Raw genomic sequence first — 23058 nt, forward strand, 5'->3', positions numbered from 1 at the left:
TCCTCCATGACTTTTCCCTTTTCAGTAATTCCTCCTTCTAACCCTGTGGCTCCATTACTGCTCTTTGCAGTCCTGCGATAGCTACTTATTCACAGTCCGTCCTCCAAGAGCGAGTCCGCAGGAACTATTTCAACAAAAACAGAGGACTCGCGCATGGGGGGAGGGAATTGCGGCTGCTTAATTGCAGCCCTTTCATCGCTCTTGTACATTAAGGCCCGGAAAGCAAGGGAAAAAAAACATCCTGACTAATGTGGGCCATATGTTCTTCCTGCTAACATCTAGAATACAAAAGGTTCAGTCCTGTACATTAGCACCGACATGAAGACAAAGACGATCTGGAGTGGAGGCAATAGCGACGCTGTATCATAATAGCCGCGGATAAGCCACAAGCCTCATCTACCAGAGGCCCAGGCACAGGAGGACACTACTAGCGATCAAGCATAAGCAGCGGTGTTAAGCGAAGGATTATGCGCAGTCTCGCTGCTGTGCTCATGCTGGGTATTTCATGAAGGATTAATAACGTCGTCTTTTTTATTTTTTGAAGTGACTTGGTGGTACATTTAAGCCTTTGTACACTGACTGCAAGCCTCCCATCTATTCACATTCTGACCCTCGTGGTGCACATACCTCAGCCTGTCAACTCAGGAAGGATTGCTGATGAATAATGATCACTCCTCGTTTCTAGCGAGCTGCACCGCTTTCTAATTTTACAGTTTTGCACCCCGTCTGCCTCATTATGAGTGTATCAACACGACTGCCCACACGCTGCCTCTGTGGACTCAATCTGAACTTCCTGAGTTATTTTTAACGGAATTTAATTGCCATTTCAACTAATAAATCCAGGGAAGTAAGGCCTGTCACACACATTATCGAAAAACGAGTTCAAAACATGTTAAAAATAACATCAGGAATTAATATAAAAAATTATAGAAAATTGATTTTCACTCATTAACTGATACAAAAATAGACCTACATCAATGCCACATTATAAACACTGTGCATATTTACACAATACTAGTACCAGAATTACTGAGATGCCAGTGTTTAATTAGTGACCTTAATACACTGGCCGCTGTATAAGGTATAGTTATAGATATTAACCTCATGCTAAAGGTTACGTTTGGATGCATTTTGCAGGTATTTATAATATCTGTCATGAATGTGTTTTGTGTTGTTTATCAAGTCAGAAGCTGTTAGTAATATAAAGGTAAAACATTGGCTGTGATAATAGGCTTAATTAGATGGCACAAGGACACAAGACCAGTAAGATCTCCTGGAATAGGTGATTCTGGATGTTTGTTACATATGGAATAGACCAATAACTGTTCTTAAGATTTCCATGATACAGTTTCCTGTAGTGCCGTCATCATCTGAGTGATCAGGTACTCAATTAATCGACTCAGCTGAGCTCACCAATAAGAGCAGCTGAACTGTTCTCACTGAACAGCATGGTCAACACTGGTCCATCTGTTTCTCTGCATACTTTGTTAGCCCCCTTTTACCCTGTTCTTCAGTGGTCAGGACCCCCATGGACCCTCACAGAGCAGGTACTATTTGGGTGGTGGATCATTCTCAGCACTGCAGTAACACTGACATGGTGGTGGTGTGTTAGTGTGTGTTGCGCTGGTCTGAGTGGATCAGACACCGCAGTGCTGCTGAAGTTTAAAAACAGTGTGTCCACTCACTGTCCACTCTATTAGACACTCCTACGTTGTCGGTCCACCTTGTAGATGTAAAGTCAGAGACGATAGCTCATCTGCTGCTGCACAGTTTGTGTTGGTCATCCTCTAGTCCTTCACCGGTGGTCACAGGACGCTGCCCACAGGACACTGTTGGCTGGATATTTTTGGTTGGTGGACTATTCTCAGTCCAGCAGTGACATTGAGGTGTTTAAAAACTCCAGCAGCACTGCTGTGTCTGATCCACTCAGACCAGCACAACACACACAACACGCCACCACCACGTCAGTGTTACTGCAGTGCTGAGAATGATCCACCACCCAAATAGTACCTGCTCTGTGAGGGTCCATGGGGGTCCTGACCACTGAAGAACAGGGTAAAAGGGGGCTAACAAAGTATCAGAGAAACAGATGGACTACAGTCTGTAACTGTAGAACTACAAAGTGCACCTATATAGTAAGTGGAGCTGATAAAATGGACAATGAGCATAGAAACAAGGAGGTGGTCAGAATGTTGTACCTGATTGGTGTATGTATGTATATATCTATATATGAAATTCATTTGTTGTTAATTGTTGTTCATCATACATTCATTGTTATTCATTATGCATGATATAATATTAAAACATAATAATGCATTTTATAATATATTTTCTGCTATATATTAATAATTAATGTAGCACACATTCATTTTTACTATTAAATTAAAACATATTACGTTATAATTACATTCTGATTTCCTCTTTAGTGAATGTTTGAACATGTACTTCAGTAGTTTTCAACCTGTCCTCTGCGGCCCGTGGTGGACCCTGGTGGTACGGCTAGAGAGTCACTGGCCATCAGTATTACAAAACAGATATTTAACCAGTTTTAAATTTGACAAATATTGTAGTTTGCAAAAGTAAAACATCATATGTGTATCTAGTTGGTAACATGCTGGCTAGTTATGTTGATATTTTCAGTGCAAGTCAGTGTAAAACGTTTCACTGTTCAATTCTATGAACTTATCCTTCACCCAGCAAACTGTAGTTGACAAACAACATCAGCCTTCTTATTAGGTGAATCAGAACAAACGTCTGATCAGTTAAAGGCCACAGAAGCTTTTGTGGCGAAGGCATCGCACTCAGCTGGTCTCGAGAACAATTTCCTGAGTCATCCTGACCCCAAAATCGAGACAAGACCAAGTGCAAATGATATCAAGATCAAGATGAGACTGAGACCATCAGTGTAAGATCTTAAGAGTGGACTCAAGACCAAGAACAGATTCAAGTACAGCAACACTATTTAGTGATATTATCTATCATTTCCTATTCAATAAAACTTCAGTCTACCTTCTAAAATAACTAATTAACAAAAAAAGCTCACTAGAGTCACAGAAATTAATGCTTATTTTCATCATAACATTTTTACATTTTTAGGAAGATAAGCGGCTTAGGTAACGAATGAGTCACACACACACACACACAAACACACACACACACACACACACACACACACATACACATATATGCACATATATATTGCTGCTGTCAGAACAAGACCTCATATCTCCATTTTTGTCGTTTTTCAGTGTTTGGCATAGTTTGAAAATGCTTGTTGCCCTTTATATTGTGCATAATGTTTATGGTGAAAAGCTGGTTCCATTGACTTACATTAAAGTTAAAGTATATTTTTCAAGTTATTATTTTGGAGATACAAGGTTTTGTTCCGACAACAGCGATATGTTTACTTTTAATGTAAGTCAATGGAACCAGACTTTTTTCCAAGTAATTTGGGGGCTATTACTTTGGTCCATTCATCATGAAATTTGCACACAAATTAAAGGGCAACAGGCATTTTCAAATTATGTCAAAAACTGAAAAACGACAAAAATGGAGATATGAGGTTTTGGTTTATATATGTCACTTATAATAAATAAAGAAGAAGGGCCTGGGTTCGATTCCCGGCCGGGCGACCAGGGTCCTTTCTGTGTGGAGTTTGCATGTTCTCCCCGTGTCTGCGTGGGTTTCCTCCCACAGTCCAAAGACATGCAGTCAGGCCAACTGGAAATGCTAAATTGCCCCTAGGTGTGAATGTGTGTGTGATTGTATATGTATGTATGTATGTCTGTCTGCCCTGTGATGGACTGGCGACCTGTCCAGGGTGTATCCTGCCTTCCGCCCAGTGACAGCTGGGATAGGCTCCAGCACCCCACCGCGACCCAGAAGGATAAGCGGTTTAGATGATGTATGTATGTATATATAATTATGTCAATTATTTCAACAAATAATCTAATAGTTATCAGCTGGATTCCCTTTGTCTATTTAAAAAAAGTTACTCAAAAGCCAATGTGAGAAAAGCATTGAATACATTACATTAAAACCAGTTCATTGTGAAAAAAAAGCTTCCTCAACAGCAAACTTTTAGCATGCCAGCTAAAATTACACATTGCTGTTACTCTTGGCGCTAAGACTAAGGCAGACACCTTTTACAGGTGTTCTTTTTTGAGCGCTTATTATTCAGTCAAACTAGCTCATAGTACCAACTACACAGCAAATACAATGACTCACCTTTAAGCAAACACAGGTGTCACTGATTGTGGTGCATGTGCTCAGTCAATGGTGAGATTCTCCACATAGATGAATCCAAAGCTTATGTGTTTTATATTTGTTTGTTTGGGAACAGGTAGAAAACAACATCCTTCAGTCTATCAGATGAGTGTCTCCCAAGCCATCTTATAACCATATCTGACGCTTTATATTCAAAATATGTTGAGAAGAAACCAGGATGTGCTGTTAAAGGCCTGAAACTTGACGGATTGCTAAGCAGAGGTTAGAGGGCTAATCATTTGCTAAGGTGGGGCTTGAGATCTGTCTGTCAAAGAAAGGGGTGGCTAAACATGCGGGAATTTATCATCTTAGTTAGATTATCTTCTTTTCTTGATAAGGGCCCGGGCAAGTCTTTCATAAATAAATAAATAAATAAATAAGGCGCACTATGAACATTAAAGGGCAGGTGCTCCAGCACATGCAGCACTAGGGCTGGGCGATTAATCGAAAAGTAATCAAAACCAACATTCAGAACCTCTAACTGACATAATCTTGCCCATGTATGTTATTTCGATTTTTTTTAATTCGGTTAATCCTTTCCCCACTCTGTGTGTTCATGTACCGTCCCCTTAAAAACGTACTACCGCGCGTCTAGTCATGTGATTCCACCACATCCAGTCTGCGACATGGAAGCTAAGGCTACGTTCACACAGCAGGTAAAAGTGGCACAAATCTGATTTTCTCACCAAAAAATCTGATTTTTTTTTGTTTGTCTGTTCACATTATCTTTTAAATGTGATCGGTATGCGACATCAGTCTGAACAGATCAGCTCCTAAACTGAGCCACATGCGCAAAAGAACAGAGCGTCACGCTGCTTCACGGCTCATCCAGAGGTAAACAATCACGACCGCCAACGAACGCCAGTCGCTCCCGGAGGATCAGCTTCATCTTCACCAGCATCACAGGAGCCATCATGAAGCTTCACTGTCTGACAGCTGGGCTCATCACCCAGAATGTGTTCGAGCCGTAAAAAGGGCGCGGTCACTTCTTTGGTTCGTGTCCTCGGATTCTTCAAACTTTGCTTTCAGGCTTTTAACTGTTCTTTGACGCTGCAGCCTTGTTGCAATAAGTGCCTTCTAAAAGTCTCAGCACCGCGAAATTATGATGAATGTCGAGTTGGATTAACATAGAAGCTGTGTGAATTCCGATCTGGCTGTTGAGACGATTTACATTAAGATATGCAGAACATATTTACAGCACAAACCTGGTCAGTGAACTACGAGGGCAAAAAACAAACAAACAAAAAACAAAAACAAAATACTGGCTCATTATTCATAATTGAGGTAAAACATTCAATTAATCGTGATATTGATTTGAGGTCGTATCGCCCAGCACTACGCAGCACCCTGTGTGGTAATGTTAGACAACTATGTGATACGACTCCATGTGAGAAAATGACTGTTGCCATGCCAACAGGTAACCAAATGTGAAACATTAAAAGAATACTTTGTACTTCACTTAAGCAATTTGTCCCTGAAATTACAGCAGGGTCACTGCATTTAGCTTCCTCTGTGAATCTACACTGTGCATCTGCATGCTGCTGCTGCTGAGTGGTCAGTTTTAACTGTGGGAAAAGCTGATTGTGGTCCACTCACTGGGGTTATGGAACGAGGCCCGTGTGGAGATGTTGATCTCCTGAAGGTGTTCCAGTGTTTCAGTGTGGAACAGGCGAATGCAGGAGCCCTCGGAGAAAGCCATCCACACCCCTCCACCGGCCCGCACCATGTGGGCAACACTCACCATCGGGTCAGGGTGGACCTCGAACCTCTGAGGAAGAGAGGGGGACAAAAATAAAAAGGGGGGGGTAAGGTTATGTGAAAGAAAGGTGAGAAAGTAACCATGGAAACTACAAAGCAGAAAACGATTAAGTGCTCATTTTGGTCATTTTACATCAAAGACAATGAACACAATGATCCTGCGGAGAAAGTTAAGGGCTCACTGCAACACTAGCATTGAGGATACTGATGTGCATAGTCCAAGTCTATAGGAGCTTCACAAGGTGGACTGGTTTGGGGTCACTGAAAAGCTTAATCTAATGGGCAAAGCCAAGACACACTGCATAGCAAATTTCCTTCAGCGCTAACCTTCTAAAAAACAAGATATTATCCATTAAAAATAAAGAAAAAGACAAAATAAAACATATTTTTTATTGGAAATAAGGCTCAGTACTTTCCATCTATGTGAAGAGAGAGACAGAGAAAAAAAAAAATCATCAAATTAATGTCGCCTCTCCCATTAATGCTAATTCATTTTCGCCAGCGGTTACGCATGGCAACGCTAATGGGTTAAAAAATAGGCCAGAATGAACCTGAGACCAATGAGAATCAACAAGCGGGCAAAATGAGGAAGCAGTTTGATATAGAACTCAATAGGGCATAACAAAAACAGATTGTAACAGCTCTCTCTATCTATCTCTCTCTCTCTCTCTCTCTCTCTCCCATTCTCATTTGCTTGTAGGAAAAGACAGAAAACAGATCACTGAAACTATAATGGCACCAGTTCCATTATAGATATATCTACTGTTCTGTTTACTCCCTGTGACAGCTTGTTCTCGTACACATCAAGTTTTAAAATCCTCTCCAAACAGCCGGCCTTCAAGCACTCAAGTCTACGTTTGACATCATGAAGATCCAGAGTTGGAAGAGTGAGCGCAGAAGCATAAATGAGGTGCTGCTCGGAGTGGCTGAGGGCTTGTTTTCATGAACTGGGTTTCCCTCAGTAAGTGTCCCTACATCATATTACTGCCGGAAGCCCAAGCGGCTGGTCTCGGGTCATTTTCACCTTATTGGAAAGCAGTCCTCATCTCGGCAAGACCTCCCTCTAATGATCCGCCAGCCATGCTGGTGCCAATTTAAGGACGTTTGACCATTCTTCTCCGCAGCGCGCCGTGTGCCGGTGTAAACAGCGCTGAAACTTTCAGCGCAGTGCAAAGTTATTGAGATGATTTATGGCTTTAGATACTAATAGGGATGAAAATATAGTTTAAGGCAGTGAGAGGAATGAAAATCAAGCTACTGAGAGGGCAATTTAGACTTGCTGTGTTCTGTTCAAAAGCTTCACACACAGCTGGTCATTAGATGTGATTCGCATTTAAAATCAGGAGCAGTGCTTTTTCAAAACTAGGGCAGACTAAGTAAGGATGGCATAGACCAAAAATGTTTGGGTGCCATTGCTTTACTGGGGGCAGTCGTGGGCTGGAGGTTAGGGAACCAGCCTTGTGACCGGAAGGTCACCAGTTCAATCCCCTCAGCCAACAGCACGTGACTGAAGTGCCCTTGAGCAAGACATCTAACCCCCAACTGTTTCCCAGGCGCCGTGGATAGGGCTGCCCACCGCTCTGGGCAAGTGTGCTCACTGCCCCCTAGTGTGTGTCTTCACTAGTGTGTATGTGGTGTTTCACTGCACGGATGAGTTAGGTTGCGGAGATGAAATTTCCCCGTTGTGGGACTAATAAGGGTCACGTAATATAATTCAGGAGCCTTTAAATCAGATTAATCTTTTTGGGCCCACAAGGTTTCAGTGTTCATAACTAATTTCTAACTATCTGTGCATTTCCCCTGCAACAAAACAGGATGTCTCAGCCAGGAAATCCAGCTCCATAGGCCTACTGGTCTAGAACCAAGGAACCAGTAATGAAATGGGTCATGGGCTAAGGTTATGACATCACCAGATAAAGTTGTCTACAGCTGCCGATTTCTGAAGGAGACCTGCTATTTTCCACGTTTTTTGGAAACAGCAGCAAATGATAATTCATCAGTAGTCCATAACCAATGTGGAAATCCAAGAAGGGATCTCACCAGACTCAGAAGAGCAGAGCAGAGTAACTACCAAAAAGGGGCTGAACACTATGTAATCATTCTTCTGCCAAGCTGGTGGAAGCGCAGGCCAGTTCTTCCAGGGACCCTCCTGCCAAAATGAAAAATGTAACCAATGCTACATCTGTTGTGAACATGTTTACTCGCATCCTACAACAGTGCCTCAGTAGTCTCCAGAGCAAGACTAGGGAAAACCCCCTTCTGAACATGCATCTTGAAGATAGGAAGAATTTTTGAAAAACCACAACTCCTCTTTGAGGGAGGGCTGTTTGAAATGGTTGGGGTTTTCTTGCATTAGCTGGTGAACGAAGAAGGAAAGCAGATAGTACACTGATACTAGGAAGCCAAATATCTTATCGCAGCCATATAACTAGTCTTCAAATCACTGCTAGAGTGGACAGAATGGATTACTCGAATGACCAGAAATGACTCATATGATGAAGAGGACAATGAGCTAAAAGTTAGAACTGGCAAGGTGATCTACCTGGCTATGTAGAAGTCTATTTCAGCTTGGCTTCTTTTCTCTGACTGAAAAGGTAAAGCACTTGTCTCTGGTGCCTATTTTTTGCCGAATAAAGACAGAATCACAGTCTTCTACAATTTTGTTCAACAACCAAGTTGCATTAATACTAGCTAGGTTGTATTTATTGGCCTATAGATCAGTGGCAAGGCTAGCGGTCATGATTGGATGGCAACACAGGGATTCCCAATGGATCTTCTGAAAGTGGTCCAAATATAATGTGTATTGCCCTGGAGAGTTTGTCTACACTGATGTCCAGTTCCAGGTTCTAGAGGCCCAAAGTGTGACTTTCCTGGGCAAATACAACTTTTAAACCTGGTAACTAATTTCTAAGTTGGATCGAATCTGTTTGAATAGAGAAATCATCAAATTATGCTGGACAAAGGCCCTCTAGAACCTAGAATTGGACATTATTATAGACAAACTCTCTGGGGCAAAGCACAGAGATCATCAGATCAATAGTCCAGCATAGTTTGGACTCTGCTAGACTGTGCTGGACTGTGCTGGACTAATGAAATCACAAAATTACACTAGACAAAGGCCCTCTAGAACCTGGAACTGGACACTGTTATAAATGAACTCTCCAGGGCAAAGCATATAATTTGGATAAATTTCAGGCGATCCTTGTTCAGAGGTCATTAGTCACCAGATGAAATGTAGGATGAACTTGCAAGATGCATGCTGGGAAGTGTAGTGAAAACACACCGATGAATGAAAACATGAACGCAATCTTGAATTCTGTCAAATCGATGATGCCGAGGGACACAATGCTGCGCTGCAGAGAACCGCATAACATATTAAACTCTAGTTTTAAGCCAGAATGCCCCCCAGTTCCCAGAAGCCACCACCAGCTCCAGCACCTTGTTTAGGTAAAAGGATGATGGGCCTCCTTCTACACCACGAAAGGGAACGATGAGCAGTCTTATGTTTGAGGACACGGCCGTTAAAGCTCTCAGTGCTTGCAGCAGGTACACGGGCCACACAGTGCGCAAGTCTTAATGACTCGAGAACAGACGACTTCAATTAAAAAGTGATTCACGGCTAAAGCCTCTCTCTGGTGCCTTGGAAAACAATGCGGCCCCGTTTCCAAGCACCTTTTAAAAGTCCATGGGGGAAGAAGAGCCATTTCACACGCATCTCGGCTAATGAGGCAAGAGGGAACACTGCACTGCCTCTTATCGGGCCTCTGCACGCAGGCCCCTAAGGTCCGTCACTGAGGAGCTCTGCAACTCCCACCGTGGGTTCTCCAGTGTGAGGGTGAGGCAGATTACGTGGTGGGGGTGATTTGGTGGAGGGGGGGAGTGCTGGAAACGAATAAGGCGTTCTCTCTCTCCCCTGCACATCATCAGACAGGGATTAGCACCTGTTCGTGCCCTTGCCAAAGGGAGCTCCTTTTGTTTGAGTGGAGGGGAGATGAGGAAAGCTGCCTTTGATGTGTTTTCTCTTTTAATTGACTCGCCCCGGCACTGGCTGCGTTCTCCCCTCTTCTTCTTCCTTCTCGCTCCCTCTCAGCTCGGTTCAAATTGGCTCGATTCGTCTTTTTTTTTTTATATCCCGAGTACAGCCGCAGAACGAGGAGGAAAAAGAACGATTGCAAATCTCTGCAGCCCATTTCAGAGGCATCAACACAAACATAAACAAGGAGAATCAAGATTTCGATGAAGACTGAAGTACCAGAAGCTGTCACACAACAGCACTCATGGATTGTTGACATATTATGCTGCATTGTACGCTGATGTTCAATTTGTCCTTCATCGACACCCTGTAGACGTCGAATCCGGATACTTTTTACACAAACACTACTGCAGTGCAGCGTCTAAAGCAATGATAAACTAAAGGTTCGGCCTGCTGTGCTTAGACATTAGGGCATCACTCTCCATTAGACAGATCTGTTGTGCAGAACACTCTGCACAAGGATCTCCTGAAAGTGGTCCAAACATAATTTGTGTTGCCCTGGAGAGTTTGTCTATATTGATGTCCAATTCCAGGTTCTAGAGGCCCAAAGCACAGAATGTGACTTTCCTGTGTAAATACAACTTTTAAACCTGGTAACTAATTTCTAAGTTGAATCAAGTCTGTTTGAATAGGGAAATCATCAAATTAGAACCTAGAATTGAACACTATTATAGGCAAACTCTTCAAGGCAAAGCACAGAGATCATCAGATCAATAGTCCAGCATAGTTTGGACTCTGCTAGACTGTGCTGGACTGTGTTGGACTAATGAAATCACAAAATTACACTAGGCCCTCCAGAACCTGGAACTGGACATTGTTATAAATGAACTCTCCAGGGCAAAGCATATAATTTGGATAAATTTCAGGCAATCCTTGTTCAGAGGTCATCAGTCACCAGATGAAATGTAGGATGAACTTGCAAGATGCATGCTGGGTAGTGTAGTGAAAACACACTGATGAATGAAAACATGAACGCAATCTTGAATTCTGTCAAATCGATGATGCCGAGGGACACAATGCTGCGCTGCAGAGAACCGCATAACATATTAAACTCTAATTTTAAGCTGGAATGCCCCCCAGTTCCCAGAAGCCACCACCAGCTCCAGCACCTTGTTTAGGTAAAAGGATGATGGACCTCCTTCTGATCAACAGTCCAGCATAGTTTAGACGTTGTTAGACTGTGCTGGACTAATGAAATCACAAGTCTCAAAAATTGCCACGGCTGAGTATATTTCAAGTCATCCTAGCGGGGTACTGGGTAAAGTTTTCAACCAGCAGTGATCGGGCCTCAGATTAACGTCACGGGCTACGATATTACCTTCTGAGAGAATTGCAGAGTAAGCACCTTTTCTCCAGTACAATCATTAATTCCATATTAATTCATATGTTTTCTAGTAGGTCTATCTGTTTTTTGTCTTTGTGGTGTCCATGGCACTCAAAATACCAATAAATATGTAATGAATTAAACGTCCTGGAAAAAAGATACATACTGAGCACTCAGAGGAAGGTACCCGACAATTTTTATACCTTTGTCTGTAGCATATCTACTCTTCCTGAAACAGTCTGGTTGTATCTACCACTACTGTGTCCTCCCAACATGAAAAGCTAAAATATGTATGATATTTCTCACACTAGTTACTCTGTATTTACATACTGAACTTGCAAAGTATGCACCATGTACTTCTTGTAAGTACAACATATTTAGGACTTGCCATTAAGTTCTGCATAAGCACTGTTGTACATTCCTGGTATAAACTATCTACATGCAAATATGTCCCAGAGTATTACAGTACTAAATATTTACCTATTAAATACTATGTACTTAAAGTATCATGAAATAAAGTGGTACCGGATTTACACAGTTACACGTTACAGTACTGTGATACAGGAAAACACATTACTTCATACCACATTACCCTCAACACTAGTTATTAATGTGAACACATTTTTGGCTTGAAATGACCTGCATGCACACATTTTATCAAGTCAACACTGCTGTTGACCCTTTACCCCCAGTGGAGGATGATCACATTGATGCACAGTGCAGTGTGAGGTTGATCATTAAGAGTCATCCAGACATGTGATAAGGCATGTGTCACAGGTCACAATGTGCTCATGAGGACCTCCCTGTTGTGGTTTCTTGCTGCACTGTGCAGCCACAGGGATCCTGTCAAATACTCCAGTGCGGAAAAGGCAGTTCTGAAGAAGACATTTTGCTCACCTGAGTCTGACGAGGCTCTCTGATGTTTACTCTGCACACCTCATTCCCAGCTGTGCTGCTCGTTTGCACAGCTGCTCCATGGGGGAACACACGCTTAGCATGCCCAGTCCACAGCCATCCCGCTCACTCGAAACGGCATCATTGACTCAGGGCAGCAGGAAGCTAACCTGGCAACTATCTGTAGCAGTCGCGCAAGAGAGGAGCCGGTCAGGGGCGAGGCAAGGGCCACACTTTCCCCCAGCTTGTAGCTCTAATTCCGGCGACACACTTGGCTGTGCGCAGTTTGGCTTCGGGAGTCCTGGGAAGAAAGTTAACCGCCACAACGGTGCTGCTCCGCTGCAGCTGATGGCCAAGATGCCTCTACTGAGGGAGGGATACTGATGTAATCAGTGGAACGACACGGCGCTTTCCATTGCTCGGTCATTTCTGGCACTGGCCTGAGCCGCGAGCAGCAAAAGTACTGCTAACTCAGCACTGGCCCAAATCTCCTACCTGACGGGATCATCCAGGGAAATCTCAAAAGGGATGGAGGAGATGTTTGATTCAGAGGATGAGACTAAAAAGGCTCAACTAAAGAAAGGCTTACGGGGAGCTAAGGCCTACAAGGCAAGACCCCAGGGTATGATACCTCTGTAGCTAAAGCATCCCCGGGGGGAGATTATGTGAAGTCAGGGTTTATTCCCTCAGTCTGTACAGTTTGTAAGTGAGAAACGACAAACGCCAGAGGAGAAACTTTGACCACAACAGGAATGGATGGCAGGGCCACAGCCTTATTGATCTTCACACACAATCTAATTTGTCAGTCAGTGCTTGCGAAGCTCCCATAAGCTGTGGCCTGTGCCATTCCACTTGCTATTTTTTAGAGGAGAATGAGTAAGCATCTTTAGAAATCGAACAGGTCTCTGCTGAAAGAAAACCTACCCGTGTGGACAGGCTGGAGGCATCAATGGCAGACACCGAGTTTCCACAGCTGGCCCATATAGAGTCGTCTAAGGCCAGTAATGTCCGAATTGGCTCCTGGCCCACTGGGACTTTTCTGCAGGAGTCTGGGTTCCAAAACTCTCCTAAAGAGAGCATATTAAAATATCAACATACAAACAGCAAATGTACAAGTATATGTAAGAAATAATATATTCTTTCAAAATACAGCACTGTGTAAAAATCAGAGACCCTTAGTTTATTTAATTTCCAGCTAAAACAGCCATTATGCCATTTATTTTTCAGCACCAATGAAGAAATGTCGAAAACATTTATTTTACATCAAAATATTACAACAAAGAAGCACCAACAATTACCTTTAATATCCTTTATTTTCAATATTTAGTGTGTCCACACTTTGCCTTTACTACAGCTTTTATTGTTTTTGAGAGACCTGCTTTCAGTTTCTCAAAGAAACCTCCAGGGATATTTTCCCTAAATCCAAAGTTCAGTCCTAGAAGTTGGTTGCATTTTTGGCTTCTCCATATCCAGGTAATCCCAAACATATTCACTAGTGTTGAGGTCTGGACTCTGGGGTGGTCAGTCCATTGTTATGAGGACACCAGCAGCTTCTTTGATTTGCGAATTTTCTTTTTTGTCTTTTTCCTTTACACTGTTAAAAATGAGAGGTCAGCTAAACTTAAAATGATATAGTAACTGATTTCATGGCTTTTCTTGAGTTGACTCAACTTGAGGACACCAACTCAAACTTCTTAGTTGAGTCAAAAGTTCTCTTCATTTTTTAGCTCTGAATCTCAGTTATGGTAAATATGGTAAATGAACTTGTTTTTTATACTCAGTTTCCCCACCAGCCAAGACTCTTTTAACCACACAGTCCTGCTAGACATTCTTCCTCTTGGGTTCACACTTATGGATGTCTATGGCATCGTTGGGGCTCAAACTCACAACTGCCTGTTGGGGTGACGGCTTAGTCCACTGCACCACTCAGGAACACATAAGGCAGCTCAGATTTTATGTCTATAAACTGGAGAAAATACTTGTTTTAATAAACATAGCATGGTTTTATGTGGTGCAACCGTCTAATAATTCATCCCAACATCAGGAGGTTGTGAGTTTGAATCCCAGCAATCCCACAGCTGTCCATAACCAGAAGCCCAAGAGGAAAATATGCCAGATGGTACTGTGTGATAGAAGGAGCGCCAGCTAGTGGGGAAACTGAGTAAAAAAAACGCAGTTTTTAATTCAGTTTTGTTTATCAAACTCTGGTGTCCTCAAGTTGAGCCAACTCGACAAAAGCCATTTTAAGTTGAGCTGACGTCTCATTTATTTAGTGTAGTTGTTCCACAACTTCTTAAAATTCACACAGTTGTCTTCTCACAGTGGAAGGATGGACAGAGTTGTCTTCTCACAGTGGAAGGATGGACAGAAACACCTGTGGATGTTTTCAGATCTGAAGCAGCTTGATTTTCTCCTCTCTCTCAGAGATGAAAGCTTTAAGTGCTGTTTATCTGATGGTGACAGGCTTGGTGGTACCAGGTCCTGCACGGATGTGCATAGACTCCCATTTTCTAAGGGTGTTGTACACGTCTGGTCTCCAGAGTGTAACTCAGTCTCATCTTGTTCTTGACATCATTTTTGACTCTGTCTTGTCTCGGCCTCTGGGTAAAGATGGACTGGATATTGTTCTTGAGAACAACCGAGTGCAATGCCTCCATCTGAGGTAATAACTGAACTTTTTTTCTATCATTATTCAATATCAGCAACATCTGCAAATGAATCAAACAGTCCTGTTTTTCTTTATGTTTGAAGGAAATCTTTTCGCTGCTGGCTGAGAATTTATCGATTAATTCCATGATGGCCTAACTGGCTGTTATTATATGTTTGATGATGTTCATTGGTTCCAAAATTATGTATCCCTGAGGGCAGATCAGAACGTTATTATTACTATGTTTTTAAAAAAATAATAAACATGGATGTTATGTTGCTTAAAATAAGTTCAGTTGACTTTAGGTGGTGATTGTGAATACATTTTAGAAGAAGAAGGGACGGAATATCCTATAAGGCTATAATACTATTAAATATTATTTTAGGCTTTATATTATTTAATGGTTTATTTCATTAAATACGTTCTACAATATAATACTATTTTATAATCTATATCATGTATAATAAATTGTAAGGAATGTACAATGAACTACATTTCAGTTTTTAGCCCTTTTGCATTTTGAATAAATCTTAATCTGGTCTCAGCCTTGACTCAGAGTCTCTTCTAATGGTCTTGACTACAACAGCACCATTTTCTCTGCCTCTTTTTCTAACTGCAGTTTTGGAAAACTGCTGTTTTCTCACTCATTTCACTTTGACTTTTCCATTCCTCGTGCAAGTCGATCTTATGTTTAATTTCTTGGGAAATCTCACCTGCGACCTGCATAACTTGTACTTAATAGCCATTAAATCAATAACAGGTGGTCTCAGACTTTTCCACAAGACTGTATGTCAAAAGGAATTTAATAGTTCACTAAGATGTTTTTACCAATAATGAACAGCACTTCAAGTAAAGTAAGAACACATCAAGTAGCAGAGCTACAAAAATGTGCCGCATGGTGATTTCGCTGTTTTTGCCTAGAGCGAGTCACTTAAGCTAAATTGGTTCCATTAATACCCCAGAGTAAATCCTTGTGTTTGCAAGACAAATGGGCAAAAGTGGTGCTGGGACTATTTCTTTTTTTTTTAAGCCAAACGATTTAAACACCCAGAAAAAGAGCAAACGACGGCGACGCAACACGTTTCGTGGGCCGTGCTTTTTGTGACCTTGCTAGAAAACTGTCAGTGCTTTCTCTTCGCTAATGCACTAAGAGTGTCAGGTTAATGACTAAACAACATTGTGTAACGAGAAGCCCCCCCTCAACTCTTTCTTTGTCTCAATTATGCTCCAAACGAGGCAGGCCTCTTTCTTTGAGATCTAATCACAGGGCGGGCGACGCAGTCACCGTGGACAGCACTAAGAGGGACGTTACATAAGTCCGTAAGCCCCCCGCCACCGCCATCACCACCGCCGCCTGTTAATGAAGCAAAATTAGAGAAGGAAGTACGGCGAGTCATTTAATTAACATTTCGAGTTGTTTATTTCTGCCTTTGAAACCAGAATAGCTCGACAATGCCTTCTGACTTCCTCGGGTTAATTGCCTGGCATATTCGAAATGTCAGTCTTCCTTCTTTTCAAGCGGGCGCTTTGAAAATGTCCCTTTGGCCACTCATATACAGACGGTGACCCAGCGGAGATTCGCTCCTTTCACCGCGGAGGACGGGTGGCGGGGAATGCGTCGAGGCCGTCCACTCAAAGCGCGCGGAGACGCGGTCTTTAATAAAACAGTTTTCTGATATAAGCTCAGAAAGCAATAAAGGAAAAGGGGGGGAGAGACATTTTCCCATGGTGTTTCATTTATATGGGCTTTTTTATTGCCTAGGGGTGTAATATCTTTACTTCCTTCCTTTAGCGACATATACACCTCATTATTATTCTTATATGTTTGGCATTTGCTGATTAAACAAGACGACAGATTCGTTGCCTTAAATCACCATGAAGAAAACAAGAAAATCTCCCCCAAAGCAATTATGCCATGCCGATACGTTCCAAAACGCCCTCTGATTAGTCTCATGTGTGAATGTGATGTTTTTCTCTCCTAAAATTGGATTTTTCTTTTTCTCCCTCTCGCTTTTTTTTTTGTTTTCTGGAGACGTAATCTTACTAGTCAGTAAATAGAGAGTTTTTCTGTTTACTATTGATTTACACTGAACATGAATTGTAATGTTTAATAGGCATACAGCACAGGGGTGCAATTAATCATGCTTTATGCTTTGATGGATTTAATGCCCAGGGGACAGAGCCAGGTAAGCAGGACAAGGTGATAAACTACAATGGCCTGTCAGCTAGTGGTGTGGCCAGAATTTCACACAGTGAGGATCACGACCACCACCTAGCCAACTTCATTAGAGGTAAAATATTAGAAAATGACCCATCCAGTAGTATAATCAGAGTAAAAAGACATAATCTGGAATGGTAAACATGACCCAAGATTGGCTACATTAGCTACTATAACAGCTGACAGCATAGCACAGTGGATACAGGCTAATTTATCAGAGTCCTACTTTAACCTTGACATAGATGTTGAGTGAATGGGTGAAGACTGAAATGTTTTTGTCTCTTTTTCAAAGTACTGAACTTTGTTTTCTTCACGGTTAAAAATGAGAAGTCAGCTCAACTCAAAATGATATAGTAACTGATTTCATGGCTTTTCTTGAGTTGACTCAACTTGAGGACACCAGAGTTCACACAACTCAACCTTCTTAGTTGAGTCAAAAGTTCTCTTCATTTTTTAGCTCTGCATATTAGTTTGGTAAATAAAATTAACCCATTTTTTTATACTCATCTTCCCCACCAGCCAGGACTCTCTCCATCACACAGTCCTGCTAGACATCGTTCCTCTTGGGTTCTCACTTATGGATGGCTGTGGCATTGTTGGGGCTCAAACTCACAACCTCCTGTTGGGGTGACGGCTTAGTTCACTGCGCCACTCAGGAACACGTAAGCAGCTCAGATTTTGTGTCTACAAATGTTTAATAAACTGGAGGAAATATTTGTTGTTTTAAATTTAAAGTATGGCGTCGTCTCATGTGGTGCAGCTGTCTAATCATTCATCCCAACATCAGGAGGTTGTGAGTTTGAATCCCAGCAATCCCACAGCTGTCCATACCCATACTGTGTGATAGAAAGAGCGCCAGCTAGTGGAGAAGCTGAGTAAAAAAACAAATTCAGTTTTGTTTATCTAACTGAGATGCAGAGCTGGAAACAGTAGCTGGGAGAATTTTACTCAACTAAGAAGTTTGAGTTGTGTGAACTCTGGTGTCCTCAAGTTGAGTCAACTCAAGAAAAGCCATGAAATCAGTTACTATATCATTTTAAGTTGAGCTGACCTCTCATTTTAACAGTGTTTACCACAGTCAAGTTCTACTTCTCCCTAGCTTAGTCTATAGGAAGTAGTGCAGCTCACAAGTTCTCACCGTAAAGTGAAACTGTGGTGTGAACGAATGCTGTGTTTTCATTTTGGCACTGAAAAAAAAGCATCTTCCTGTGCTTTTTGGGTGACCAACAGAGGCACGCGGCTGTGTGAAAGCTGCCATGGTGACGGCGTCCGTCAAAAACATGTAATGATTTAAAGAGAGGTTTGTCAGTTTGTCTTATTTACTTAAGTCATGAGGATGTAAAAACTCAGGAGCAGTGCAAAATGGGCTTTGATGCGACTGCAGCATGCGTCCACCACAATGCGCCTTGATTTATTAAGACTGCAGTTAATCACACAAACTGCACAGCCCTGTCCAAATTCCCTCCCACAAAAACAATCCACAGGGATTTTATTTTTCTTCAATTTCTACAGTTTGTGAAACAGTAAGACTGTGCATGTGTTTTGTGGCCTAATCACAGAATTCTCTGCACCACAGCTTCTTACATACAAACATCTGGTACAGAGAATTTAAACAGAGAATTTATTTTAATTGTAAACATTCTTTCAGCATGTGTTCAAAGCTCTGTCTAACCACTGTGTCTGCTGCCATTTGTGAAGGAAGTCTGATGTCTTTTGAGGTCCTAATGCAAATTTACTCCTCATTTTTAAATCAGATGCAGAACTAGATGTCAGGAGTGGCTAAAACTACTACTAACTACTAACCTAAAAATTGCATGCTAATTTTTTTACCGTTACTAAATTATTTGTGAGTAATTATGGAAATAACAAGTCGGTAATAAAATGGTAAAACTGTGGTAACAAGTTGTACTAACCAAAAAATTACATGCTAATATTCTGGTTGTTAATAAATAATAAGTTAGCAATTGTAGCGGCAAAGTCCGTCATAAAAATGAAAAATAATTGCACCAGACTTAAAATTCCCGTAAATAGAATGTTAATATTTTTCAGTTTATACCCCTTTTTTACATTTTGTATTATGTTATACACTGACCAGCCACTTTATTAACCCTCTACAGCACAATGTTGCCTCAGGGCAACAACGATTTTCCTCACTTTTACGATAATATTATACATATTTAAAGACAATGACAGGGTTAACAATAAAGGGAAGAGTTTGAGTAAGTGAATACAAAGCATGTGCTTGGTCAAACTATCTCTTAGTGGGCACTTTTAACCCTCTTTTTCAACTTTTTCAACTTTCAGTTATGAGAATTTGCAGAAATATGTTTGTTGCCTAGAGGCAACATTGTGCAACAGTGGAATGGATTTGGCCAGCCACAAGCCAGGTCTCACCACCTCAGGGAACACAGCTCTATATCATTTCTTCCCAGGCAACATACCTCAAAAGGACCCCTGCACAGACAATCAGGTCCATTTTATGCACGAAAAGTGAATCAAATATTTATTTATTTATTTTTAATTGCTCTCATATTGTGTGCAGTAGAGGTTAAAGTACACCTACCTTGTATTTACAGCCAAGATGGTAAAATGGACATAAAATGTGGCTCCAAAGGTGGTTTGATTTTTGATGAAAGGACAAAATGGGTCTTCTTAACATTTGGGTTGCGACCCCTGATCTAGACAATAAACATGTCAAATCATGCTTTATTTTTAACAACTAGTAAAAAAGTATGTAATTTTCAGGTTTAGTAGAACTTTTTTTTACCATTTTATTACCAACTTGTTACTGCTACAATTACTGACTTATAATTTTGTAACAACAAAGAAATGATCAGGTCATTTTGTATAAACATAATATGAGACCATAATATTAGCATTTGATTACCCAACTTATTACCTATCTGTAAAGTGCTACCATAAATTGTGTGGAATAAGCTGCACATGTAATATCCCTCCCAACTTTCTGAGCAATTCTCCTATGTTTTGAGGAGGCTTCCCTCAAATGTGAATGCATCAGCTAGAGTAGCACATTTCATGTTTTTCCATGCATACAGTCCACATACTACACATGTAGTCTCATATGCCAGGTTTGTATGTAACACATGGGCAGAATGGGTCCTGAAACTGCTGCAAAAAGCTTGGTACAGCATGCTTAGTGCCTCTGTACTTCACATCCTCACATTATATAATATTTTTATTGGTTTCTTATATATCGCTGTTGTTGGAACAAAACCTCGTATCTCCAAAATGGTAACTTTACAGGAAAAGGAAAAAACCTTCTTTACTTTTAATGTAAGTCAATGGAACCAGACATCTTTCCAAGTCATTTTCGGTTGTTTCTTTTGGTCCATTATTCATGAAATTTACAAACAATGTAAAGGACAACAGACATTTACAAATTATGTGAAAAACTAAAAAATGACAAAAATGGAGAGGTTTTTTTCCGATCAGAAATCTGGGCTCTGGCTTTCAAGTGGGAGGGCCCAGGCCCCCCTCATAGCTACACCCCTGCAGCCAACTGAATACCAATACTGGCTTCATCTGTCCTGGGCAATGCCTGACAATGTCTGCCTTTTATACGCAAATAAATGCACGTACACGCGGATACGCATTCACCCGCGCATACACATGCAAACTCGCTCGCTATCTGTCATGTATCAGAATACTAAAGCTTGTTTGCAGCCGGCCGTGTACATTGTCATTACTTTACACTTACTTACAGCAAATGAATAAGGCACCCGGCAGCATGGCGGAGAGCAGACTCATGAAATGGTAATTTGCTTTCAAGGTAATCCTGCATTCATTGGCTTTTTACCTAACTAATACATACCCAGAGCCATCCTATCATCCACTCTCATCTCCCCGCCCGCATTCTGAACGCATGACAGAACTAATATTTCTCAAACACTCAGTGAGGCACTCGTCTCAGCCGGCCAAAAAAGAAGAAGTAGAGGAAGAAGAAGATGAAGAAAAAAAAACATCCTTGAACGTTTGAAAGGAAGGTTGATGAAAGAGCAAATTGAACATGGAGACAATTGGACTCATTTGTACTATTAATTTGATTTGATTACCCTTTTACTCCATTGAGTCCCTTTCATTGGCAGACATAATAATCATCTCACTTAATTACCCCTCCCCATTTACTGCTCCATCCCATTAGCGTGAGGGAAAACACGTAGAGCGCCACTGTCTACATCCCAGCAAATGCGTTATCAAAATTTGCCTATTAGAACAAATCAATAGGCAATTTACACCTGCACAGGGGAAGTGTGGGTAACATGGGGACAAACACCTGCAACGTACAGAATGTTCGGCCTATTTTCGCTTCAATGAGGGAAACAAACAAACAAAAAGGACAACGGACTGAATATAAGCAAGGAATAGCATTTAAATCCCCCTTAAACGCCGCATGTTGGACTGTACGACTGATAATTCCATCCCCAACCCGACATCCTTCGATGTCCCTCGCGTCTTGTCCCTATCCCCACCCCATCCCCATGTGATTCAACTCCGCCCCCACCCCATCCCCACATCACATAACACTAGAACTGTAGTACTCTAGTCTGGTCAATGTTTTTTAATCGACATGTCTTGGATTCGGCCAGTGGCCAGTTCCATTCTCTGATCTTGACCTAGTCCATCTACTGTTTAAACAATCATTTCTTTCTTTTAACTGGTACCAGTGCATGCTGATTCATGCTCGAAGCACCTCAGGGGTTAAACTGGGCATGCAAAGCTTTGTTTCATCTCAACATCAAATAGAGCTTCGCTCAGATGCTGCTATTTGATGTAAATGCAAATCGTTTCATATCAAATCTGCAGGAAAATCCATCCAAAGAGGGGCTTGCAAGATTTTCTTAACCCCAGAAAAGGGTCACATTAGTTGTGCTCCTTGCTCCTGTAGGTCCTCCTTGTGTCTTTCTGCTGAGTTTCATGAGCATGTAGGTACTGGATTCATGCTATTTAGCGCTATTTCATGATGTTTTCATTTGGTACATTCGTTTAAATTTCATTATATACCTCAATAAGCAGCCTGGCATTTGGCAGGTGCTCTTATCCAGAGCGCTTTTACACAGGTAAACAATGGTAGTGTTAGGAGTCTTGCCAAAGGACTCTTATTGGTTATTATAGAGTGCTTGCCCAGGTGGTGGATTGAACCCCAATCTACAGCATAGAAGGCAGAGGTGTTACCCACTACAAGTGGTGGACGAAGTACACAAACCATGTACTTGAGTTAAAGTAGAGATACCCTTCAAATGTACTTAAGTATCGAAAGTAAAAGTACTAAAAGGTTAATTATGACTCTGATGTACTATTATCATTTTTGTAACAAGACTCGCTTCATTAACTCATTTTAGGTGAAAATACTCCAGTGTCTCTCTTGGTAAACCAGTCTTTTAATAGAGTCATTAATTAGTGACGCTGATGTCTATTAAAATTATCATCAGCACAAAACACTGAAGGCAAACAGTTTCCATCAGGTAGAACTGAGTGGCTCTGAAATCACTTTTTACAAACAAGCAAAGTTTCAGTTTAAGATTTATTTGCAACTTAGTTACAAGTTTAAGTTTAATAAAAACTTCAAAGAGTTTTCCTTTACTAAACTGCATCTGTAGGTCTCTGTTCATAAACATAAACTAGACAAAACTAATTTACTATAAAATGAAATAGTGTTTGTATAAATTCAGAAAAAAGACACGTCAGTCACAACTGCATATGAGTACATATTTCTATATTGTGGTCTATTTACACAAAGTATTGCCTGCTAATCTAATGTAATTTGGTTGGAAAGAAGGAGTTTTCAGTAGTATATGAAGAAGATTTCCAAAATCTGTTATACTGTAATGAAGTAGGCAGTAAAGTAAAGCACAGAGGCGAACTCTGTTTTCGCACTGAACTCTCCCCAGTCTCTTAAA

At 41.3% G+C, this 23058-nt stretch overlaps 1 protein-coding gene and 1 non-coding gene across 4 annotated transcripts in view; both read right to left on the reverse strand.

The window, feature by feature from the left end:
* The window catches only part of arhgef10la (Rho guanine nucleotide exchange factor (GEF) 10-like a), a 310750-nt gene that overhangs the window by 12163 nt on the left and 275529 nt on the right, over positions 1–23058 (reverse strand). For all 3 annotated transcript variants that reach the window (XM_036559119.1, XM_036559118.1, XM_036559117.1), the window contains 2 exons: positions 13200–13342; positions 5863–6034 (listed from right to left, as the gene is read on the reverse strand). In XM_036559119.1, the coding sequence (XP_036415012.1) occupies positions 5863–6034; positions 13200–13342 (315 nt within the window). The remainder of the gene's footprint in view (positions 1–5862; positions 6035–13199; positions 13343–23058) is intronic.
* On the reverse strand, positions 11249–11387 carry LOC118800080. The gene has a single exon (XR_005006166.1). It is a non-coding gene; the product is annotated as a U4 spliceosomal RNA (small nuclear RNA).

This window comes from Colossoma macropomum, unplaced genomic scaffold (genome assembly GCF_904425465.1).
Source record: "Colossoma macropomum unplaced genomic scaffold, Colossoma_macropomum, whole genome shotgun sequence".
NCBI lineage: Eukaryota > Metazoa > Chordata > Actinopteri > Characiformes > Serrasalmidae > Colossoma > Colossoma macropomum.